Below are 26,405 nucleotides of genomic sequence, written 5' to 3' on the forward strand. Positions count from 1 at the left end.
CTTGTTGATGGACTTCATCTGTATTAGTTTAAGTTTTTAAAAAGGCTGTTCATAAAATAGGAAAAATTACCTTTGAGTTAAAAGATACAAAAAACAAGAACTTGATGGCATTTCTTACATATACTTTTTATTCTTTTTTTGGGATATGCATTTACACGCATATAGTAAAGCAAATTAACAAAGAAATATACAATTTTCTTCTGCTGATCTGCACAAATGACCATTTCCATCTGGCACTAGTGTCCAAATTAGAACAAGAAATTGGAATTTTGGTGAAGAATGAGAAGGGGAACAAAAACAAAACCAAACAAACAAAACAAAAACCCCATCTTGCTTAGATGCGAGGAGAACTGCAGGACAACAGAACCAAACCAAGTGTTCATTCAGTAACGGACTGAAGTCGGCAGAGGTTCACCTGAGCCGGCTCGGTGGCCTCAGAGCGGCCCGTGGGCTCAGCAGGCGCTCTGAAATTAAACAGGGGGAGAAACCCTGAACACTTTACAAGTCTGCTCAGCAGCACCGTTTGGCAACAAACAGGACTCACAAGAAAAATCATTAGGATGGGTAAATGTTAAAAAACAAAAAACTGACAATCTATTAACCTTTGTGCATTGCAGGACATTAACGTAGTCTGAAATCCAGATAACAGTGCAGGCGCCTCGGGCCTTTGTGCAGCCTCGGTTATTTGCGCAGCATTTGCGAAGCAGGAACTGAACAGCAGCTTGCGTGTGGGTGAGATCCTGGGTCTGGTCTTCATTCGCTCCACGGTGTAAAAAAACGAAACAAAAAAAAAAAAAACAGGACGCACAATACTGTGTCTACGAGATTTATCAAGAGCCTGAGTGCCGTCTTTGGTAGGCAGTTGAAACATTTATCATGTCTACCACAGTATGTTCTGCGTGTGAATGAGCGTCCCCTCCGACACAAACATTCGGCTTTCTGTAGTGAGTCTTAGAAGACGAAACACAAACAGCTTCTTGAAGGCACCACGAGTTAAAGATGCTCAGAGAGGTAAGAGCATCCCTCCGAAATAAATCAGGACAAAACCTTTTTTCTCTGTACAGTTGCAAGGAACCGACCGGCCCACTGGGAGCGTCGTCTCTTCGAACACGGCCTTCCAGAGACCAGCTGTCCAACACCCCGCAGATATGACCGCGGAGCTGAAGTATGCTCGGATTTTCAGAATCATCTTAGCACTGAAAGAAAAGAAAACTGGAGCTCCAGATATGAACTCAGTAGTTGCAAAAGAGCTGTTGAGCACCATCTCCCACAGAGGGATTACAGCTGTGTTCTTCTGTTGTGGGTCTCGGTTGAAGCCGGCGTCTCGGCGGGCTGCGGCTGGTTGGCGATCAGCACAGGGGTCTCCAGAATGTCTCAAAAACATTGAGAGACCGTCGCAGGGTCTCTCAATTCCCTCGCCTGAGTCACAAAAATAAGCCATGAGACTGCAGCGACAAATCTGCCTATTTTTCCTGAGTCGCCAACTAGTCTCCACCAATCTCAGCCCTGTCAGATACGACCTTTAGCTGCAGGTTCATTTTAGTGCTAAAAGGATTCAGGCTAAGGAGCCCGGGCCTCAGACCTTTACATTAGGGTTTGTCTCAAATATACGCCAAAAGGAGGGGGAGGATAAAAAATAAATAAATACTGACTAGAAAAACAACAGTTCTCCATGTTACTACTACATTTCGGGAAACAAAATATGACGAAGAGAGTCTTATTGCCTGGTCCCTGTCTGAGATGGCCTCTGGAAAGCAGAAAGGCTCGAGATGCCTGTAAAACAAACAACACAAGTAGTAGCAAAACTGGCACAGTGGTTTTATTTTCAAAAACGATGTGCAGCGGCCAAATCAGAGAGCTGCTTTCTGTTTGAAACGGATCGTTAGGCCACGCAGACGAAAACACCAGCATTACCAGCTTTAACATCCTGTCACATGGCTGCTCCTCGGAAGTCTTAGTTCTCCCAAAAAGCCCCATAGAAAAACTAAACAGAGCTGCTTTTTAACCCTTAAAAGAAAAGGAAATACCAACAACGCAGAGTAAACTCAAAGCAGCGATTGTTAGTGTAAAGGAGGAAAGGATGTTAAATATAAACTGTGCAGCACTTAAGGTATTGAGTTTTCAAATATCAGTCTGTATACAGGAGCTCTTGGCCTGCTGCTGGCTTTGGGCTGGTTGTTGTGGTTGGTTGTTGTTGTTTTCTTTTAGCAGCTCTCCAGTGCTGCTGTGAGAGTCCAGCTCAGCAGGACACACCAGGCTGACGTTCTCCTCCGTGATGAAGCAGAGAGGAGACAGCTCCGAGCCGTTTCCGAGAGAGAAGGCAATGGAAGTGGGAGACTGGGGAGCGATCGTGGCTCCGGGTCCCTGCGACGAGGAGGAGGACGAAGACGTGGGGCATGTCTCTAGGCGGTCATTCTCCACCTCTGGTAGGGGGCTGACAGTGGCAAAGCGCAAGTGGTAATCGCCGCCGCCGCCACCGGAGCCGTGGCTGCAAGACGTCTTCATGCTTTCTAGGTCGGAGCAGCTGAACTCGGAGAAGTGGCTGGAGTGAGAGTCGGCCACGGACGGCAGGCTGCCGCTCAGAGATGGAGAGTCGAACTCTGAGGAGTTGGTGCTGCGCTGCTCTAGAAGCTGAGCATCCATCTCCTCCCGGGTTTCGTTGATCTTCGTGCCCCCACCTCCTCCTTTCTTGCGCAGCTTGCCTTTGCTCTTTTTGCCCCCCGAGCCGGAGGAGGAGGAGCACGATGCCTCTTTGGCCCACTTGGCGGAGGTTCCTCTGCCTTCTGAGGTGGTGCAGCCGTTGGAGGGATAGGTCCAGCCACAGCGACCGCCGTGGCCGTCGTCTACGCTGCTGCCGCCGCTGTGATGTCTCCGTTTGACAGGTTTAGATTCAATGTCCACCTGGACTTCCATACTGTTTCCCTCTCTGGAACAAAAGAGGTGGAAACAAGACAAAGATAAATACTGCTTCAGTGTGTGTTAGTCCCTCTATGGAGCCGCTATAAGGGCCAACGTGTTGCTTTGCACAGCCAGGAGAACCAAAGGTCATCCAGGCCCCAGCAGCTATCATGTGACTCACCACTGGTAGACATGAGCCGGTATTTGATTCTGACAGTATAATAACCAAAAAATACTAATAATACAGTTTCCCTGTATTAATAATTTAAAAATACACCACAGCTTCTTTGCTTTTTTTAAAAAAAATAAATAACAACTACTATGACTACTGCTGCCTTTCAGCTGTTCCCTTTTCAGGGGTCACCATAACGAGACCTCCATCTAACTCTGTCTTCTGCGTCCTCTGTCCTCATTCCAACGACCTCTCTGTCCTCTCTAACAGCATCCATAAGTCTCCTCTTTGTCTTTCTCCTAGCAGCTGCATCTCTAACATCCTTCTACCAATATACCCACTGTCCCTCCTCTGCACATGTCCAAACCATCTCAGTCTGGCCTCTCTAACTTTATCTCCCAGTCATTCAACCTGTGCTGTACTACTGCCTAATTATCATCTCATATTGTTTAATAAGGATTATTTATATGTATGTTAGTATATTGTGCTCCATCTGACTGGAGGGGGGAACAAAACAAACTACAATCTCTGATTTGGACTACTTGGTGCCTTATTAAAAGGTATTTAAACTGTAGGAGACGTATGACTGAAACATTTTTTGGTTTTGAGACTTTAACACTGTAGTTTACCTTCAAACAGGTAATCAGTCACCAACAGCAGTGGAAGACTTCATAGTTGCAGCTGAGTGTTGTGGATCTACGGATTACTTTTTAAAGTGGAGTTTGAAAGAACGTTACAAACATTTACAAGAAAAAGTTAGACGAGTCCAGACTCATCCGACACATCAGTGAAAGTGTGCAGCACAACGCTCCAAGAGGAGCACATCGACACAGACAGTGGTGGCAGTAAGGTAGCTTCAATTTTAGCAACATGAATGAAGTTTTACTAGTATGGGCTCTGGAAGAGCATTCAATTTGCTCGGCCCATTGATGTACATTCAGGAATGAACCAATCCATTCTGCCTCCTCTGAACTCATTAACATACTTTTAGGACTTGAATGGTTACAGTACCAGAAGTACAGAAACAAAAAAAAGGTTGAACTACCGCAAATGGTTAGAAGGACTGAAGTGGTTTTCTGCAGTCCAAAAGCACCTTTTTTTCCTGAGGTACACAAACTCAAACTAAAATGGATGTTTCCTTAATAAACTCTTGAATTCTTTTCACTCCTAAAGGGGACAAACGTGCTCAAGACAAACTTTAGTTTTGACACCAAGTCTAACTGCCTTATTGTAGATTTATTTTGATGGAGAAAGCCTCATGGAAGAACAGAACCAGTGGTAATGACCTTCCTGTCTGCTTTATCCAGATCAAATGATGCTCACCTGTCCACAGGCATGTAGGCGTTGAGAATGGATCCAGCCATTGCTTTGGTGCTTGCATTATCACTGATTGTACCCAGGCTGACCGTGGCCGACTCGCCGCTGAGGCTGCAGCGCTCCTTCTGCACGTCAGCCTGCACCTCCAGCCTGGCAACAAAGGAGCAGGAAGGATTCAGACAAAACGGACGCAGAACACCATGAGCACCAACGCTGCAGGAATATTTAGACATTCGCACCTGTTTAGGTAGTTGACCATGACGCTGCCGGAGAGGCTTCCTGTGATGCTGGCTCCAGCTAAGGCCATGGTGGAGGCTGTCTCACTCAGGTTGTCCCTGGTGGTCCCCACACGGTCCATGTGGCTGCCGCTGGCACTGAAGCTGCCCGTCATCCCTCCAACGCTGCCCTCACCGATACTGGGGTTGTTCCTGGCGTCTGCCACAGATGTAGAATCTTAAAAGAGAGGAAAACACAGCATATCATATTGTATCAGATGTCCAGTTAAAAGAGACAAACTGTGCTGTTTGTCGCCTGCATGTGTGGATCAGGATAAAGTAAAACGTACCGGTGACAGCCGCCCCGCTGCCAACATTCATGTCATTCTCGTCATCAAATTCGATGCGTACTCCTTTTCCGTTTCCTGCTGAAACACCACAACCTCCGCTGCGACACAGAGAGATGGGCACCACGCCGTAGACATACGCAAGCATGATGGGAACTCCGATGCCTGAGAGGTGTGGGGGGAATATACAGTTGTGGTCAAAAGTTTACATACACTTGTAAAGAAACATAATGTTATGGCTGTCTTGAGTTTTCAATAAGTTCTACAACTCTTATTTTTCTGTGATAGAGTGATCGGAACACATACATGTTTGTCACAAAAAACAGTCATAAAATTTGGTTCTTTCATAAATTTATTATGGGTCTGCTGAAAATGTCACCAAGTCTGCTGGGTCAAAAATATACATACAGCAACAAAATTTGTCAATTTTGGTGATGTAGCGAGTTGTGTCAATCAAATTAGCTTCATGTCATGGCCTCTTCACTTCTTGTAAGTGATTCTGATTGACTACAGCTGTTGACTTCTCATGAGCCCATTTAAATAGGGCTCATTTGACCCAGTGATTAGAGTCAGCTACAAAAGTTACAATGGGAAAGTCAAAGGAACTCAGTGTGGATCTGAAAAAGCGAATTATTGACTTGAACAAGTCAGGGAAGTCACTTGGAGCCATTTCAAAGCAGCTACAGGTCCCAAGAGCAACTGTGCAGACAATTATACGCAAGTATAAAGTGCATGGAACAGTTGTGTCACTGCCACGATCAGGAAGAAAACGCAAGCTATCACATGCTGCCGAGAGGAGATTGGTCAGGATGGTCAAGAGTCAACCAAGAATCACCAAGAAGCAGGTCTGCAAGGATTTGGAAGCTGATGGAACACAGGTGTCAGTCTCCACAGTCAAGCGTGTTTTACATCGCCATGGACTGAGAGGCTGCCGTGCAAGAAAGAAGCCCTTGCTCCAGAAAAGGCACCTTAAGACTCGGCTGAAGTTTGCTGCTGATCACATGGACAAAGATAAAACCTTCTGGAGGAAAGTTCTCTGGTCAGACGAAACAAAAATTGAGCTGTTTGGCCACAACACCCAGCAATATGTTTGGAGGAGAAAAGGTGAGGCCTTTAATCCCAGGAACACCATGCCTACTGTCAAGCATGGTGGTGGTAGTATTATGCTCTGGGGATGTTTTGCTGCCAGTGGAACTGGTTCTTTGCAGAAAGTAAATGGGATAATGAAGAAGGAGGATTACCTCCAAATTCTGCAGGAAAACTTAAAACCATCAGCCCGAAGGTTGGGTCTTGGGCGCAGTTGGGTGTTCCAACAAGACAATGACCCAAAACACACATCAAAAGTGGTAAAGGAATGGCTAAACCAGGCTAGAATTAAGGTTTTAGAATGGCCTTCCCAAAGTCCTGACTTAAACCCCATTGAGAACATGTGGACAGTGCTAAAGAAACAGGTTCATGCAAGAAAACCATCACATTTAGCTGAACTGCACCAATTCTGTCAAGAAGAGTGGTCAAACATTCGACCTGAAGCTTGCCAGGAGCTTGTGGATGGCTACCAAAAGCGCCTAGTTGCCGTGAAAATGGCCAAGGGACATGTAACCAAATACTAATGTTGCTGTATGTATATTTTTGACCCAGCAGACTTGGTGACATTTTCAGCAGACCCATAATAAATTTATGAAAGAACCAAATTTTATGACTGTTTTTTGTGACAAACATGTATGTGTTCCGATCACTCTATCACAGAAAAATAAGAGTTGTAGAACTTATTGAAAACTCAAGACAGCCATAACATTATGTTTCTTTACAAGTGTATGTAAACTTTTGACCACAACTGTATATATTATGTCAGAATCATGAGAAATCGTGATTCTGAAAACAAACTTCCGCAGAATGTAACACTGAACATTAAAGTAAGGAAGGGCCAGACAGGGAATCAGGATGTCAACAAAGAGGAAGAAAGAAGAAGCCCAGGTTCAACAGACTGACCGACAGTGACTGCAGCCACCACAGGAGACACGATGGCAGAAAGGGACACTCCACCGGCAATCACCAGATTCCTCTTGTGGTTGGAAATATCTTTGCCTTCATAGCGGTTATGGATCTGACAAAAAAGAAAGACAGAGACGACAAACAGCTGAATATCTTCATAAAGACATTTTTTGTTTTGCTAATAACAGTAAATTATTTTACAGTCAGGAGTTAAATCTGGAGTTTTCTTTTGTCACTGACTGCATTACCAACAGCAGGAGCAAAGTTCTTGTTAAAAAACAAAAAAACAGGAGCTAAAAAATATCTGAAATGCTGCATGTATAAGTCACTGCTCTACAGACTAGGCCAGTTTCTATGGAAGAAGGATATAAAGTCATATTTTTAAGTATGTGTCTCCCAACAGGCTGGGTGGAATGGTTTTCCAGTCTGGGTCAGCGCAGTCCGTGACTCACTGAAAGATTTAAAAAAATAAAGTCATCTGTACAACCAACCTGCAGACCAGAGAAATGTTGAGTATTTCAGGAATAAATTCCCAGTCATGTAGATTTCTTTCAGGTTGGTGTTAGACTGGCTGTGTAATTTATGATCCCTCATATGACGACAACGTGCTTTAAGAGTTAGAGTGTAATCTGGGTCTTTTGTGCTCTGTGTCAACTTGGACATTAATCTAAAAAACAAAAATACAATCACCAAAACATTAAAGGTTAGGAACTGGGAACTGCTGCTTTTTATAAACACCAGCACCTGAAGCTGCTTCCTAACAGGGCTTCTTTCAACAGAACAACCCCACCTCCTCCCAAAGAAGAAGAAAAGAGAAACAACTTGGAGCATCCCAGCATCTGTTTCTGCCATCGCAGTTTAATCTGAAAGGATTAGAAAATGGAAAGTCAGCTTTACTGACTGAATATGTGCATCCCCCTCCAGGTTGATCAATCGGACCGGTGAAAATGAAAGAAAATAAAGGTCTCCAGACAGCAGGACGCGTCTCTGATTCATTAGAGGGTTTTTAGATGCAGGATTTGGAGGGGTATCGTATGAATGTGGTCATTTTTTAGGAAAAAAAAAAAAACGTGAAACAAGCAGCAGACCTAAATCATTAACCAGCAGCTGAGATTAACTGCTGGTTACTTCTGATTTTAATCAGCTCTGCATGAGTAAAGGATGAGAGAAGCATGACTCGCTGCAGGTTGGTCTTAAGTTTGTAGAGCTGGTAGATGATGGGATTACACATGACTGGTGGAAACAGACGAGGCTGAACGGGGGGTTGGAGTGGGGGAGTGGGGGGCTTGAATGCTCACAGAAAAAGCTAATAATTACTGAATGAATTCAAAGAGTGTTTTTGCTTAAAATACACGCCTACTCCAACTGTGACTGGAAAAACTTCATTCTCAGCTCTGAACTTGATGTGTGTGTGTGTGTGTGTGTGTGTGTGTGTGTGTGTGAGCACGTCGTTCTTACCGTTCCTTGAACCAGTCACCTCAGAAAACAGCACAGGCGATATGAAAAAGTAGGTTATATGTGACCAACTTGCAATAAAATGCCTCTTGAGAAACGAGGAGGCAGATTTAACATCGAGACCAAACAGCAACATTTTTCCAGCATACGCAGATCCAGAGTGTAGTTTTTTTTTTTCTTTCTTTCTTTTTTTAGGGGAAGAGAAGTTTGTTGGCTCTGGTTTCTGCTGGCAGACTTAAGAGGGGAATTTCAGAGAGTCTGAGTATTTCCTTATTAAAGCAAAGTGAAATTCTTCTTCATAGGTTTACAATGAATGATCCAATGAAAGTGTTTTTGCACACAGACAACCGATTTGTGCAGAGTTTTGTTTTTTTAAAATCTACTCAACGATAGCCAATTTGTTGGTTGAAAAATGAAACAGTATTTCTTCACAGAAAGCAGCAAAACTTTCCACTAATTCTGAACCTCTAAGAATGACACTACTTATAAATGATTATAGTGATTCAACTGCAAGTCAAACACAGACTAAACTAATGATTTACCCAGGTAAAAGTACAACCAGAGAGTTGATTCATTTTGTGTAACATGTCTTTGAAGCCTCACCTTCCTACCCACATACACAGGGATCCCAATCATCATGGCGGGTATAGCTATGCCGGCGATTAGTGCGATTCCAACAGGGGCGCCCACAAGAGTTCCCAGCTGCCAAAGAATCTTCTTTTTCCTGCTCCATGGCTTCTTCCCCCAGAAGGTACAGCCTGATGGACTGAAACACAAGTAAGGAAAAATGATTAGAAACTTCCACTAAACTGGCAGCACTTAGACGATACTCAACACATTAAACAACGACGGGATGTGGAACTAAATGTCATTTTGGATGATGATTCTTGGGAGAATATTTCTCATGGTTGCCACAGGGGTTAATTGGATGAAACCCGACCCACCAACCACTGATCAGAGGACTCCAAAAATAAGACGTGTACATAAAGGAACAATTAACAGCTCGACTACAACTAAAAACACAGGGCTTTGAAGAGTGCTTTAGTTTTCTTTCTCCGTTTTTAGTTTGGCCATAAAAAACTTACCTCAAGTAGTGCAAGTCTGAGATCTCCTTCATGCAGAGCCAGCAGAACTCGCAGCCACAGACAGCGCAGGTCATGTGGTTACAGCTCCCATCATTCATCTTGATGATGTACGCAGCGCAACGAGGACATGGCTTAATGTCATCGGCTGAGACAAGCAGAATATCATGTGCAATGGTGAAATTAGGGTTACAGGCAAAAAAAATATTAAAAAGTAAACAAACTAATTACAAGCTTTTAACCCTGAAAGTACCAGACAGCTCTCAGAGCATTACAATAAAACACTGATGTTTTGTAAATTTGATAACTGAGCTCCAGGTTGCACTTTTCTGACACAGAGGAGCTGTTCAGACCTTGCACTTTCTATCCATTTTGGGTAATCTGACTGCAAGTGGGCAGCAGACTTCACACCTTGCTGTTTAAATGTGGACCCAAAAACATTTTTGTGATTCAATGTCAATTACCCTCTTATACACACATGGCTACGTCCCACAGAGGGCTGTCAGTGAGCAACAAACAGGACATCAGCAGGTCTGCTGAGGTTTCTGTAAATATTACTACTCAATCAGACATCTGAACTGTTTACTATTTTGACAATAACACGGTTCAGAGCCATCTGAGTGACAGTTTTGCAGATAAATAAAAGGAACATACAATGAATGGGGACTTCACAGAGCTCAGTGTCAGAGCAAAGACTAAAGGTTTTAACCTGTAAGAATCCACCACAGTAAAATGCAGTGACCTGACAGAATGTGAACATCTCAGCTGCATTTAATTCGGAGCTTATAAAGCATCAGAACGTTGGTGACCACATCGTGTCCAATGATCAGCTCTAAAGACAATCCCACAAAGACAAACTGTCCACATTGCATCCTGGTAATCCACTCAGATTATTGAAATCCCAGCAAAGCAGACATTTTTATTAAGGATTCTAAAAAATATAGTTCTTTAAAACTTCTAGCCAAAAAGAAAACCTAAAACAAAACAAACAAAAACAGTCCTATCTAATAATCCCAAAGATGATTGTTTAATTATCTTTAAATTGGCAGGTAGCAGGGCTTTTTAAACCCTGACACATGCAGGTAATAGCTCTGCTGCCTGTGTGAGCTCAGGTCAGGTCAGACTATTTCAGCCTGACATATGCAGATAAAAGTGGTCTAAACTATGAATGTGGTCTGAGGGAAAACATTCTCAACACGCACTGAGGCAGTTCAGACCAGTATTTAGCACCACCCCAAAGACTTGGGTTTCAACACCAAAACCACTGGTAGGTGACAATTAACACTAATTACCTGGGTTACAATGCTCTCCTGGAAAAACCAACAATAATCAGATGGATATAAATTTCCATAGCAGGCCAGTACAACCCCCCAAACCATAAAGGTTCATAGGAAAGGATGACAAGGATGGAAAATCCCAACTGAAAACCCAAGATGTTAAACCAACCCCAACTTACCCAGACATCAGACCTATAAAGTGTGCATGTATTAGCCACAACTAGCCTGAATGTTGGTTTTAGTTCTGCAAAACATTGGACTGAAAGCAATGTTGCTCCTGTTCTATTAAAAAACACATTTAGACACCACAAAATGTCTCTTGTTAACTTCTAAAATAGTCAGAGCTGATTTTGTAGGAAAAGCAACAAAACATTAGGCAAGTGGACTAATGACATGATGAGACAGTTTAAAATGTAAACTGTGTAAAAATGCAAATGGGGCTCATCTGTCTGATACAAGTGACTGAGTAAAACACATACTGTTCATGCCGAAGAGATTATGTACGTAATGAGGCAGGTGATGTCTGCTCATGATAAATATGGGCAAAAGGGGTAAAGTATAAACATTTTATAAAGACACAAATAAATTTGTAATAGATCCCTACAAACACTTCTTGTGGTGTACGATGATTATAGATATGGCAGAACAGAAGTAAATGTGCTTTTGTAAGTTTTTTTTTAGTCAGCCTACCTGCAGCGCCGCTCTCCTGACTATAACTGAGGGAGGACGAGCGCACCGTTCTCAGGCGGAGGCTCTGGGCTCTCTGTTGTCGAGCTGCATCGCAGGTCTGGTTGGGATGCCACAGCTGCTTACAGTGGTAACAAAACTCAGTACCACAACCCTCTCTGCCACATGTGATCTTTGGACAGCTGGCACACCCAAAGGCTATTACTGCGTATCTGGAAGAGGACAAAATAAAAGACTCAGACAATAAAATACAGCATGTTCCCAACTTGCAAGAAGAAAGAACACGGGTCATTTGCAAGTTTCATACACACACACACAGTATATGACTGAAATACAAGAAATATTTCAGTTAATAATGAAAAACAAAAAAGGCCAGCATCAACTGAGAAACACGACACAAACTTTGTTCATTTTTAAACAGTACTGCAGCAGGTCCTATGGTAGAATTATAAAAACTGCAATTTAATCTATTTTTCCTTGAGCTTCAAAAAAACTGTCTATAACTGTCATCTTCTGAGGTGATTATTGGGATCAATGCAGAAATGCAGAAATGATCCAGGACAGACTTTTGGTTCACTGGAATTGCTGACAGAAATAAAAATGTCCTTAAAATCTATTTAGAGCTATTTATTTATCTAGTCACTTAAGATGTTCTTTCTAAATGTTGCCAAGTATTTCAGAGGCTCTTTGTTACTAGGGGTGGAAATCTTTAGGCACCTCACGACTTGATTATGATTCAGAGGGCTGTGATGAGATTATGAGATGATTATTGATGCATTTCTATCAGGTTTGTGAAAAAATAAAAAAATAAAACATCAGGAGGCAGCTGATAAGATTATGTTTGTCCAAAACAATGAAACTGAAATACAGAGACAGACACACAAATGTATGAACTGAAATGATGTAACCTATTTTACATAAACACTAAATTATGGAGTTTCTTGTATAACAAAAATGCACAACATATGCCAAAAAAGCCTAAAAATTACAAACTGCTGACCAGCAATTAGCATAAATGCTAACTTAATATAAAAACACCATAGAATAGCTAACACAATTAGCATCACGTTTATCATTGGACATTTATTACAAATCAAAAGTTTCAAAGTCATTACTAAAGACAGTCACAGTATAATAACCTCATCTATGATTTACAGGCACATATTCTTAAGGGTTCAGTGAAGAAAAATTTAAAAAGATATGAAAACAGTTTTACTGCAACGTGTTTCTACTACAGGAAGCTACGGTAACTCATACACAACGCAGCAACTACTCTGATAGCTTTCTTAAAATGGCAGCATAGATGAAAATTGAAGAAACAGATTTTTGACATTTGATAATCCTTTCAGAACATTCCATGTCCACAATGTGATGCATCTAAAGACAATCTGTAACATACATGTTTACTGTTGATCTTTAGGTTTAAACTGCGTGAAATAACCTAACAGCGATGTAAATGTACTACCAGTCTGTTTGGTTCAGTTTACTGCTGTGTCTCCTAAAACTGGAGGTGTTTACATGACCTAACAAAAGCCAGCCTGTTCTACCATCTCTGAGTGAGTAAAAGTGATATGATGCAGGCCTCGGTTGGTGCTGACAAGGCGACGAGGTGAGTTCAAAAGTTAAAGTAAATCTGTTCAAAGATACAGCTGAGCCAGTTTCCTGCTCCTGTGTGGGATAATATTGGTTCATGTAGCAGAAGTCTGCCCCTCTGGGACTGACCTAAGGATTAAGATTCAATCATAAAACCACAGAGAGCCTGGGAGACTTCCTCCCTTGTGGATCATCTTACACTACCAAGAACATGGTCAACAATGCTGCCAGAGAGGGGAATAACCCTGATTTAAAATATAAAGAGTTGACAGGATAACACTGACTGATGCAAGAGATTAATAATTTTGGATTTAATTAAAATTTAGAAGAGTAATTATTTTAATTATGATATTTTGAGAGAAACTGGATTTGGAAAAACAGTATTGGCAGGTCTATGCCATACAAAAATTAGAAATCAGTTTAGGCCCACAAAACCCAAATTGGTGCACCTCTACATAATACAGTAAGCTTACACAAAAATAAATGGCCTTGTTTACCATAAACGTAAAATCTGGACTCCTTCCATTCATAAGGTATAAACAACTTGTAATTAGGAAACTTTATCACAAAGGTCCAATGTGTCCCATACAAAAGAGCAGCAGTTCTCTGTGGGCTGGAGACCGTTTGACCCAGAGGGACCCCCAATAAGACAGTCACATGATAAGACGGGGATTCTGGACAGAAGCAGGCCAGTGAGTTGTCATTTAGGAGATTAGACGGCAAAAATGTAGAGCACAGCTGGATTACTGACAGGACACGAACATGACATCAGGAAGCAGCCGTGACTGCAGGCCCCTCTCTTGCTGTTTCTCAGCTACAATGTACAATTAAAACTCATCAGCTGTTAGTGCATCTCTCCCCCCAAGAATATCTCTGGTTAATTGTCCTAACTTATAATGCTCTGTGTCTCTTATTATTGCAGATGTGATTATTAACATCACTTCAAAACATCTGAACTATCTCTTTAAGTTGACTGTTTGATACATTTGTCATTATTTTTTTACTGTATGCAAAACATGTCATGAATGGCAGCTCCCCTTTCAAAACAAGTCACTTTCTTTACCAGCCTTTCTGGGCAGGATCACAGGGAGCTGGTGTCCATGTCCAGCAGTCACTGGGCCAGAGGCAGGGGACACCCCGAACAAGTCCACAGTCCATCACAGGAACACATGGAGACAAACAACCATTCACACTCTCATTCACACCTAGAGACAATTTAGAGTTACCAGTTCACCTAATACGCATGTTTTTGGTCTGTGGGAGGAAACTGGAGTTTCCAGAGAAAACCCACGCATGCACAAAGAGAACATGAAACTCAGGCTGTATTCACACCTGACAGTCCAGTAGACTCGGTTCAATTGGGAACCAAAATTGCAACATTTGTTCCATTTTTAGCTGCTGTGGTTCTCATTCACACTGCACAGAGTCAATCGAGCAAAACCACTTGAAGCAACCTGTTCCCCCCTCGCCTGTGGTGGCTCTGCACCAAGAACTACTGAAGGAAATGACACAAAAACCTCTGAAGAAGACACCGAGCAAAACTTCCTTCTTCCAGGAAAGTAAACAAAAATGGAGTGGCGACAAATTTTAGCAGTTTTAGGATTTCTGTTTCGTCTGTGGTACATGCGCCAAACAAACCATGAGTCATTTCTCCTGCTAATGGTAGAAATGCACGTTTGTTTTGGTTGTATTTACCCAGAAGGCCCTGTACTATAGTCTGCTTCTTGCTTCTGGAGCGGTCTCCAGTCTGCTTGCATTCACATATGCATTTGAACCACGCCAGAGTTCACGTCAAACCAACCAAAACAGATGTTTTTAGGCAGACCAGAGTTCGCTTTTTTGGTCCACATCAGAGTTCGATTGCACATTCACACCTCCCCAAATGAACCGGATTTTCTAGGCAAACAAACTAGAGTTCGATTTAAGCGGACTAAACAGGGCTGCTGTGAATACACCCTTAGAAAGGCCCCAGATGGGTTGTAAACCTGCAACCTTCTTGCTCACCAGTTCTGGTTAGCTCTGCCTGATCTAGTTTCCATTTCAAACTATCATGTGGATTAAACAGTCCACAACTTCAACAATGTTCAATGAGTCAGGTTGAGTTTTCATTGTTATTGTCATTGCAATATTCAACAATAATACTACACATCCCAAGTTTTCCTAATAATGTGCAGCCCTAGTAATGGGGGGGGTGTCTAAAATATTAGAGTACTTCAAACTAGCTGACAGTCAACGTATGGTTTGTACACCCTGGAAGGTTTCCTGATGGCATCAACAGAAGAATAAGAGCACTGCAGGAAAACAAAACCTCTAGTGCATTTAAGCTACTAAATGCACTCTAAAAAATTAGATAGGTTGTCTGTATTCTACATTTTTCAGTGAATAAATGTTTGAGGAAACTTTCATACAAGAAGCAAGGCCCATTACATTTAGATGAATCAGTTAATCAACATAAAAACAGTGGTTTATGGCGGTCTGAGTGGTATACATTTACTACTTACCCACAGTCGGGTGCAGGGCACCACCGGCAGTCTGGGTCAGCAACCAGCCACCTCCTCAGCATGAACTCCTCATACTTCTCCATGAGCACTCGGTCCCCCAGGATCATGCGTATATCATGTGGGTTGAAGCGCTCTGTGCACTCTGGGCAGCTTATATTGACACGTGACTCCGAGATCTCAATACGCAGGTACTGGCGCAGGCAGTCGATGCAAGACCGGTGGTGACAGGTCATGATGTCAGGGAAGCTCTCCCTAGAGTGGCGCAGAAGGCACAGTGGGCAGTCCAGTAGCTCTGCTCCCACTCCAACCCCTACCTTGGAGGAGGAGGAGGTAGAGGATGAAGGCCCTGAGGCAGATGAGGTGGAGGCAGCAGCAGCAGCAGCAGCAGCAGAAGAGGCAGCTCCGGTCCCAGCCACAGAGAAGAAGGCAGAGTTCTTGTCATTACACATCTCTGAGTGGATGCTCTCAATGCTAGCAATACCATCCACTCCTGTTAGTCCTCCAGGTCCGGGATGCTGAGGTTCTCTGGACCTTTGGCGCCCTGATTTTGAATCTCGTCCCCGTCTTCTGAAAAGAGAAGCCAGGGAGAAGCGCCTTTTCTTGGGAGCCTTCTTCACAGATGGCAGGGAGATGGAGGAAGCGGTGGACTGCAGGTCCCGGTCAGAACCCATCACTCCACCGCTTCCGCGACCTAGCTGCTGGTGCTTCTGTAAGCTCATCTCTCCGGGGGGAGGCGAGGGGTGTGCCGGCAGGGAGCCAGGGTTGGGTAGCCTGTCCCTCACATGTGCAGAGAGGTCTGGAAGTTGGATGGGGCTGGGAGAAGGGGTAAGGTGGTGGATGGGAGAGGNGGGGAAGGGGGGCCAGGGTGGGGGGACAGGGCTCCAGATGGCCCTTCTGTGTTTAAGACATGGTGACTTCTCCTGAGCAGCCTCGTTGTCACATCTAATAGCCGGATTTTGGCGATGGGGGGTGGGGAGTCACGAGCTGTGAAAGTGATGCAACAGAATCTGAAAAGAGCAAGGAAAATGTGTGGGAAAGGACAAGATGAAAAGAGGGAGAGAGACAAAAGGAAAAAATATATATTTTACTACATACACAAACAAACTTCAACCATTTACTAAAATAAAGTTTCAAATTTACAACAGACAAAAATCTGACATTCTTGACTGGTGGGCTACAGCTGCTGGTCAGACTCAAAGTAAGACGGCAATAAGCAATTTCTTTCACTTACAAAGTACACAAACTGCTAAATTGCATGCAATGATTTTTGAGTTTTTGACGAAACGCTGTTTTCAGTGAAGGTTTCCAATATTCATTTCAAACAGCCCAAGCAGCAGGACTTCAATATTCCTGCTTGCTTGACATTTTGCACAGTCAGTATAACAGCTGGCAAAGTGTGAATCTGTTTTGCTTAACAGAGTGTCAGTCTAAGACGAGAGGACAGAGGGTTGACAACCTCGGACAGTACTGACGCAAAGAGACAGGGTCCTGATCTGCCTGTAAGATCAACAGTGACGAGGCCCGGCTGTCAGCTGCTGATAACGGCAAATAGGAGGAAATGTGAGATAAAGCACACCACAAAGGAACAAGAGTTTGCAAAGGTACACCGTTTCCAACCACAAGTATTGCAGAGGAACTAAAACATGTTTAATTTAATCAAATAAAGCTGAAAGGAATTTAATACCATCAGTCAACTTTGATGCCAGAGTAACATGACTGATTAACTGAATTTTATGTGAGACCAAGAGGTTTAATGAGGGTTTTAAATTTATCAGACATAAATAACCATCATATACACAGATAGCATTAAACTTTAATCATCTGCAGATCCCGTAGCTCCAGAAGGTTTAAATACTGTCTCGAAGCTTAAAGCAGTGACGGGGTTCCTAATACCTTCGGTTTTCAAAATTCCAGACTTTTTCAGATTCAATTTTCTTGATTAATTTTTTGGCCCTTTTTTTCCCCACATCCAGATAAAAACATTTACTGTAGATTTACAGTTAAACAAAAAGAACTAACGCTTTTAAAAATAAATTTTAAAAACAATACTACTACTTTGCTAAATAATCTAAAAAATCAACTATGGAATAAATGTAAAAAAAAATTATTAAAAAAAAATGCAGGTTTCTAACTCAACCTGAGGCAATGAGAAAAATTCAATTCAATTCAATTCAATTCAAAAATACTTTATTAATCCCAAAGGGAAATTAAATGTTGACGTAGCTCATTTAAATCAAGGAGTTATAATAGATGGTGATGGCTGTGGGCAGGAAAAATCTCCTGTAGCGGCCCGTTTTACAACTAATCTGAAGAAGCCTTTAACTAAAGAGACGGTGACCTTGACGGTCTCATGAAGAGGATGGTCAGGGTTGTCCATGATTTCCTTGATTTATGCAAAATCCTTCTTTGCATCATCATCTCCAGAGGTTCCACAGTCATCCCCAGAACAGAACCAGCCTTCTTTTTCAGGTTGTTGAGCCTTTTGATGATACTCTCAACAACAGACTTATAGAAGATCTGCAACATCTTGCTGGAAACCTTGAAGGATCTAAGCTTCCTCAAGAAGTACAGTCTGCTCTGTCCCTTCTTGTAGATGGCTTCACTGTTGAGTCTCCAGTCCAGTCTGTTGTCTAGATGAACACCAAGGTATTTATATTCCTCAACCTCCTCCACTTCTTCTCCCATGATGGTAATAGGGTTTTATCAGACCCCGTTTCTCCTGAAATCCACAACCATCTCCTTTGTTTTGTTCATATTCAAGATGAGATGATTGTTTCCACACCATGCCACAAAGCGGTCCACCAGATCTCTGTACTCAGCTTCTTGTCCATCTCTGATACACAAAGCTGAGTACAGAGATCTGGTGGACCGCTTTGTGTGTTTTGGAAAAGGTTTTATAATGTCTAGGTTTTGGGAACACCTAATGTGCCATGGCAGGCTGGTCCAGAGTCACCTCTGCTCCTCAGCCTTGTTTTAGGGACTTTTAGCTGTTTGTTAACCTAAATGTCCTGGCTGGAGAATAAAAGTGCAGCAGGTCAACAAAGTACTGAGCTGTCAGCCTGTTAAGAGATTTAAAAACCAACACGATTTTTTAAATCAATCTAATAGCACACTGGAAGCCAATGAAGTGAGATATATATGGGTGATGTGTGCTCATACTTTGATGGACTGCAGCTTTCTGCACTAAATGCAGACAGTGTATTTATGACTGATCAATACCAGAGTATAATGAATTGCTGTAATCCAGGAGTGAGGAAATAAAAGCAGGGTTCACTCTCACCAGATTGTTGGGAGGGAGATAGACTTTGACCTTAGTTATCAGTCTCAACTGGTAAAAGCTCCACTTTATGACGGAGTTCACCCATTTATCCACTTTAACAGCACTGTCAAATATCACACCAAAGGCTTCTTTTTGTTTGTTTTTCTATTTAGAGATGAGCAGAGAAAAGGAGGAGGGGCAGTGTCAGTGTCAAACCAGCAGCATGTGCTTTAGGGCTGCAGTAACTCTCAAATAACAAATAACAAAATTTACCTTTATTTAAAAATTTTTGCACAATGCTTTATGTTCAAGTTTAATTCAGACCACCGTGTTGACGAGCTAACAACTGATGGGGCAGACGAGACAAAGTGGATCACAACTTTAAACTCAAAAATGTCACAGCTGTTTATACAAAGACTTTTGTAAACTTTATCACCACCATCAGTTTCATATGATATGGTTATGTATGTGTGCTGAAATATAACACTTGTTCAGGAAGTGCCCCAGGCGGCAGTAACAACAGCTAGCTTCTGCTGCTATTAGCGCTAAGGAATAACTGCTTAATTCTACATGAAGGTGGAGTAAAGTCAAACTGATGGTGGCATTAAGGTTATAAAATAGTGCTAACATGAAGCACTGTTAAATCTTTTACATTGGAGTTGTTATAGGAGTCTGCTGCCTACAGCAGAAATGAATCTACTCGTATTCAAACCGTTACTAGTTTTTGTGAAAAACGTCTGTTAGCTGATATGAAACGTGTACATGTTTGCATGCCACATTTGTCCGTGTTACTGTAATGTGTATGTGTCCTGAGCATGGACAGATGGTAATATGCTGATGGTGCTGAGCCTGCTGATAGTACTGGTCTGCTGGGAGCCGAGTAAACTTTTGGACTGACTAAACCCGTTAATCAGGTGGACTGATATGTTCAGCAACCTCAGCAGAATCAGCCCAATCAGTATATTACAGTCTGTCTATGCGCCACACGCATACATTTGCATAGCAACATATATGTTGAGTGGTTGAGAAAACAGTGACCGTCATACAAAAGTGTAGAGGTTTATTATTAGCTAATGTAGTGTTCTTTTATACTGGTATGTAGTTTTTGAGAGAGTTGTTTTATAAACCTGAAAATCAATTGAAAAATAGGCACTCATTTGGTCAGCTATTAGCGTTGTTTAGACAGAGGTTTTTGCCCCTTTCTTGGTATTAACTAGAGATAACTATTAGACCAGGGGTAGGCGATCCAGGTCCTCGAGTGCCACTATCCTGCATGTTTTACTTGTTTCTCTGCTCTAACACAGCTAATTTGCATCAATGAGTGATTAACAGGCTTCTGCAGAACATGAAGAGGTCATTTAAACACTGAATCAGGTGTGTTGGCGAAAGGAAAGAAGTAAAACATGCAGGATAGTGACACTCGAGGACCAGGACTGTCCATCACTGTATTAGACAGAACATCACTGCAAATTTGATTGGACTATCCCTTTAAGACTTTCCGAGAAAGCAGGGCTTTGTATTTGATGTTGACATCATTTTGCATGCCAGATCTTTCAATTTCACAATATCCTGTGTGACAGCAATTACTTCTTTAATCTTGATGTTTAAGCATGTGTTTGTGTCAAGTCAGGTTCACGAGTGTTTTTGCGATACTCTGGTGAATATTAACTGTCACTAAAGTGTATGAAGGCAAACATTTTTTTAGTGTAAACTAAGAGTTTGTATGACGTACAGCAATTAAATCAGCCACCATATCAACCTTTGGTTGGTGTCTAAAACAGGATGAGAAGGAAAAATTAAACATCTGACTTTAAACACTTTAAAGCCAAAGCCTATCAACACTGAGTCAATTTCAATAAATTCTTTAGTACAGTTTTGTCCAGAAGAAAACGTAGCAAATGTCTTTGAAGAATTAAATGTAAAACAATAACCAAAAAAATGTGAATCCACACCTTTATCAAAACAGAATAATATGAAAGGTCTAAAATGAAAATGAACTTTTAAAAACAAGGTACCAAGCCCATGAGATAGCTGACTGTATTTGTTCTGATTCCACATCTGTGTTGTGCTTTGTGTTTCTGATAGTGGGAGTGGTGATGAGGAAGGTGGGGGAAGAATGTCTGTTATTTTAGGAGTGCTGCTACTGCTTGCTTTTTGGGTGTTCTTTCCCGAATTCTGTTTGTGTATATCTTGACAAAGAACTTGTTAAAGAATGCTGCTAAGGTGCCTCAGACAACTTTTACAGTTGTCTGCACAAGCAAGAAGCCCACGGAGCATGCTCCTCACACCTACTGTACTGTGAATACTTCATAAACGTTTGATGAAACTACAGTAAAGCCGAACCTCCACAAATCTGTCAACCTACATCATTATACAAAAAGATCAAAAGCAGCACTCAGCACAGCAGCTCTGCAGCTGCAAGCAAACCACTGACACTACCAGCACCACACTTTCTCAAACACAAGCTGCTCATTCTTTCACAATCTCCCTCTCTTCCATCTCCTCTCAGCCATACAGAGTCAGAAACAGAAGTCCGCTCCTCGTTTCAAAGCTTTAACTTCTCTTGCTTTGAGTCGGAACTGAAAAAGGGAAATACAACATTGCAGGGGGGGACTGGCCTTCAGATTGGAAAGGATTCATTCATTAACAATATGTTATTATGTTATTATACTTAGTTACAAATGTATTGTATAACAAAAAAATCCTTTTATTGTGGCTGCAAAACCAACTGCCCTCACTTTAGCATTAAAAGACAATTGTACAACAGGGGTTTTATCTTGACTCTTGTAAATAATGCTAACACTGCATCTAAATCAGCCTAGGAACGACTACCTGAGCACATCACTGCTGACAGATACTGGAGTGTGTGTGTGTGTGTGTGTGTGTGTGTATAAAGGAAGGACTGATGATCCAGGTATACTGAGCCAGATGTCTCATGTAAAGGCCTTGAATAAGTCTTGTCTGCCTCTCAAAAAAAAACACTTGTCAGCTTGTTGGCTGCAGGCTGTGTTCAGCAGTAGATGTTGTTGGTGTTGTTTTGTTTCCATTTCTTTTGCTCATTCAGGAATATTAACACAAAACAAATCTCCATTAAATTGACTGACACAGGAGATGAAAACAGAGGGAGGAAATAAGAAAATACACGAACAACCAATAGCAAAAACACAGCAGGAGTTTTGTGGCAAGGAGTCACAACTTAAACCACCAATAGCGACAACTTTTAAAACAGTATTACTTATTTACTGAAAATTACAAAGGTGAAAGCCTTACTCATTCAAGAAGCTGGTGAGCAAATCTGACCCCCCCAAGTAATGATTAACATCTGCTATTTATTTGCAAGTACTAAAACATCTATGTAAATTCACACATATGCAAATAAACCATGTACATGTCCAAATGAGAGTTTTTATCTATAATCACCATCAAACCTAAAATTTAAAAAGGTGAGCTTTGAGTGACGTAAAACTGCCTAAAGCTAATCAATGAACCCACATAAACCAGGATGGTACCAGGGGCCGTTGATATATTGAGTAAATTCTATATGTCGCCAGTTTTCCTTTGTGCAATATCAAAAATGACCATATCACAAACAACTAGTATAGATTTTAAATTCTTAGTGTTTGCGTCCAAGTCACCAGGAGCTGAAAACCAAGCAGACTGCCCTGCTCATCTAAAGGTTCTCCAGAGAGGACTGTGTTTATGTTTTAGAAGTGTAGAAGTTAGCAAGTGTTTGGAGACAGTACATTATTAGATGAGTGGCATGTTTCTGAAGAAAAACAGCACTGGACCTTTTATCTGCAAGTCGGATGAATTTCCCAGGAAAACTGAGCAAACGCAGCTTAATTACTGGGACCAACTGTTTTTTGTTTTTTTTTTCTTTTGAGAGGGAACTTGGCAAGATGTCAGCGCTCCTGAGTTTAGGACGTTTATAGAAGTCAGATTGCCACCATCACAATTACTCTAGACTTTCTGAAAGCTACCACTTGCCTAATGTTAGAAATGGAATGGCTCCAGAGTGGGTCACACAGGAGACTAAAAATCTGTGGGGAGCAACTAATTTTTTCCTTGGTCACACTGGTAGGCCTAACAGTTCATGGTTTTTCCCCTCATCTTTATTTGGCTCACACTCAGTGAAGGGCCATTCCTGAAGGCCAGAGCCACTTGTTAACAAAGTTGTCAAAATATTAGTTATTGATTAGTTCACTGACTAAGTTCATTATTGTTTAGGGGAACAGAACCATAATTTCTTTCACTAGCTTAGTGCTGCTTGTAACATTAAAGGTCAATGGCTTTAAGGGTTCAGTGGCCATTTCTGTCCAACTGTGTTCAAGCACTAGAAATGGCAATAGGAGGTGATTAAAAAATAAATAAATATAAACATATAAATGTGCCATCAATGTCCTTTGAGATGGAGCTCATTAAATATTACAGATCCAGAAGTGACTTCAGCCTGGGAGACGGCAGCTCCTAATAAACATGTTTTAAGTTCAAAGCTACGCTAAACTTAAATGCAACACAGATTTATTTTAGCAGAGTTTTATGTTTCAAATTGCACTTTTAATCGGCTTATCAGAAAATGATTGTGGTCAGCATTTGTTATATGCCATAGTTTTAAACTGCAAACAGAAAAAAACTGAACTTGATTGTGTGGGGGGTTTATTCATTTGTCGTTGCAAGCTGTAACAAGATGTAGAGACAAACTTTATTTAAAATTTTCAATATCATATTTATGAGCTCAAGCAAAAAAAAAATACACATGGGGAAAAAAAATCTTACTTCAGCTTTAGCAATTAGTGTAAAACAAATAGAGCAAAACCAATGTTTAACATGAGAACTATGTTTTATAGATTTATTTATTTGATCAAGAAACTTGATCTGTGTGAAGAGACACTGAAATTGTTGTCAGACATGTAAATTTTCCTAGTTACCAGCCCAGCAAGGCTGAATGACTTTTACCACCATATAAACACTTAACAAATCCAACAAGTTCATTTATTCTGACATAAAACTAAAGTGGCAGCTTGTATTCCCTCAACAAAATGCTTTTTAGAAAAAAGTACCCAATTTAAATGTCTTAAAAGGCATCTGTTGGTTTGGTAATAAAAAGAAATGGAGACGTAATTAGCAAGGCAAAGCAGAACTAAAATGTTTTGGTCCGAAAACTTTCCACCCATACACTTAATAGTCTAATCACAGAGCGTAGTTCAGGTGTGTCAGGCACAGATACGGTCGTGATGCATAAAATACACGCGCCACAGACTCTGGACAGAGCAGAAGTACTGAAGCAGATGCTGCTTGTATTAAACACAGAGAAAGTACAAACTAACCTGCTGATTTTAAACAATCATATTAACCTGTCCTTATTTTAGGAGCTTTATGGATGATTTTAATAGATCTGCATTTTTTAAATTCTTCTGTCTTGAGATCCAAAGTTATTTCAAAAACATCTGGGGCTACAGCCCTGAATATCCAGGTCTAACCACACAGACATTGATGGTGATTTAAAATAACGAAATAAAAAAATATGCTTGGTAAGTTAAATTATTTATGTTAGTGTTTTGTACAAAGCAGGGCCAAGATGGGCACGAAAAAGACTTAAGTGAGCATGAAATGGGCAGAAGTGAGTATCAAGAGACCTGTGGCAGATGGTTTCTTCTCGTACCTAAAATAGTATGGGGTACGAAGTGACTGAAGTTGCAAAAGTTCAACTTGGAAGAAGTAAAAACAGACCTGGTGCCAGTGTGAACACGCCCAATTAATACAGCCAGGTTTAAGTGAAAAACAAAAGCTTTAAAGAATAAATTAAAATGTGAACTGACATGAAGACAGCTGACAACTTACTTGGGACTTGAATGAGGTAAGCAACCAAACAAATCTACAGAGCGCAACATGTTGGAGCTGAGCCTCTCAGTGATCACTCCCGCTGCATTCCTGTCCTGCTTGTCTGCAGTGTAATGTTGCCTCTGTGCACATTCCTGAGCTTCTATGAAGCTGGGAACACTCGATCCATAGGGGAGGCTTCCACGGCATCACCATCGGCCAGAGAAATGTTCTTGGTAGGCAGCCTGAGCCACTATTGACTGATGTGGAGTAAAAGACTCCTCTCCTTCACCACAATGTGGGAAAAAAAACTAAAATGTAGTGGCTTTATTTAAATGACAGGTTACAATTGTACATGAGAAAAGACTCAAATAAGTATCATTAACTGGATATCTTAAGTCAGTTGTAGATAGTAAAAAACATAAGAAAAAAAGGGTGACAAAAGAACTTCTTTTCCCCACTGTGTTGAGAATCAAACCCCACAAAAAACAAGCTGAAGATGATGCAAATAATAAAAAAAAACATTAAAAAGGTACTGTCGAACCTATAAAAAAAGCAAAGCAGGCTGAAGAGAAGGAGAAAAGTTTCCGACACCGACAAAGCCCTTTCAGTCTCCAGCTGTCCCCCCCACCCACCCCTCCTCAAACTTCCCCTCAGTCCTCCAACTCACTGCTCAGAAGGTGGTGGGGCAGCAATGAGGTAAGCATCCTGGCATTTCTGCTCAGCTGAGAGTTAAGAGCTCAGGAAGAGGGTGTGAAACAGAAAGAAATTGAAGAGGAAATCACAAAGATGGATCCCATTTTCTTCAGCCATGCAAACAGCATGATCTTGATCTTTTTTTGTCTCTTGCAGCAGAAGAAGCGTGTCTTGATGGCTAAAATCTAGTATAGTTGGGTGGTGAAACTGATCTCAGTGTGGAAACAACAACATCTGTGTGTGTTAATGTGAGCACAGTTAGGTGTGCTGTGATGGTGTTAACACGAAGAACATTTGAATCAGACAAGTTCGTATATAATGCGTGCAAATAAATACAAGTCATTATGTGAAAAGCATAGGTTACATTAAAAGAACATTAAGCAGTTTTCCAGTCTCCATTATTATATTTTAAATAGTCATGTTGTTTCTTTCCTCTTTCTGACAGGTACCCATGTGATCGAGTTCCTGCAAAAGAAGAACCAGTTTGCTGAGTTCTTACCAACAGTATCCTTACAACATGCTGCATATTCATACTTATACATAAATAAGCAGAGCTTTAATTTACTTGTCATGTTGGAGTTGGCATTTTAAACCTAACGGTTGAACTTTAAGGTGAAAGTCATTTACATTTTATTTTGTGGTCAGCTGTAAATGCCAAAATAGACTTAAAAATAAAACAACCTAAGATAAGATTGTGGGATATGACTTTTGAAGAAGAATTAGACTTATTAAATTAGTTGATAGTGGCAGACCCATTTGTGTTCACCTTCTCATGACAGTCCAAGTACAAACGTCCACTTAACCACAGTGAAGGACCATCTGAACTCATGACATGCTGCCACCAGTCTTCCATAACAAAAGATGAGGGAAGAATATCTTTTTAACTCTCAGGACACGTAGAGCCTGTACAGTGATGTCCTGAAGACCGTTTTTTCTGCCACAATGAACGGCAATTTACTGTATATTGTGTGCAGCTTGGTCTTGAGCCGGAAAAGGGTAGAGTGCCTTCTCTGGGTCGGGGAAGATGTCCTGCCCCAAGTGGAGGAGTTTAAGTATCTCGGGGTCTTGTTCACGAATGAGGGAAAAATGGAGCG

The 26,405-nt window shown here is 41.5% G+C and overlaps 1 protein-coding gene across 1 annotated transcript in view; it reads right to left on the reverse strand.

Annotated features, from left to right (window-relative positions):
- Positions 1 to 105: 105 nt before the first annotated feature.
- The window catches only part of rnf19a (ring finger protein 19A, RBR E3 ubiquitin protein ligase), a 30,495-nt gene continuing 4,195 nt past the window's right edge, over positions 106 to 26,405 (reverse strand). Inside the window, exons 2-10 of the mRNA XM_017413229.3 lie at positions 15,537 to 16,543; positions 11,446 to 11,654; positions 9,482 to 9,626; positions 9,000 to 9,162; positions 6,939 to 7,053; positions 4,953 to 5,114; positions 4,627 to 4,840; positions 4,394 to 4,537; positions 106 to 2,926 (exon numbers count right to left, since the gene is read on the reverse strand). Of these exons, the coding sequence (XP_017268718.1) occupies positions 2,122 to 2,926; positions 4,394 to 4,537; positions 4,627 to 4,840; positions 4,953 to 5,114; positions 6,939 to 7,053; positions 9,000 to 9,162; positions 9,482 to 9,626; positions 11,446 to 11,654; positions 15,537 to 16,255 (2,676 nt within the window). The 5' untranslated portion in view covers positions 16,256 to 16,543 and the 3' untranslated portion in view covers positions 106 to 2,121. The remainder of the gene's footprint in view (positions 2,927 to 4,393; positions 4,538 to 4,626; positions 4,841 to 4,952; positions 5,115 to 6,938; positions 7,054 to 8,999; positions 9,163 to 9,481; positions 9,627 to 11,445; positions 11,655 to 15,536; positions 16,544 to 26,405) is intronic.

Source organism: Kryptolebias marmoratus, linkage group LG16 (assembly GCF_001649575.2).
Source record: "Kryptolebias marmoratus isolate JLee-2015 linkage group LG16, ASM164957v2, whole genome shotgun sequence".
NCBI lineage: Eukaryota > Metazoa > Chordata > Actinopteri > Cyprinodontiformes > Rivulidae > Kryptolebias > Kryptolebias marmoratus.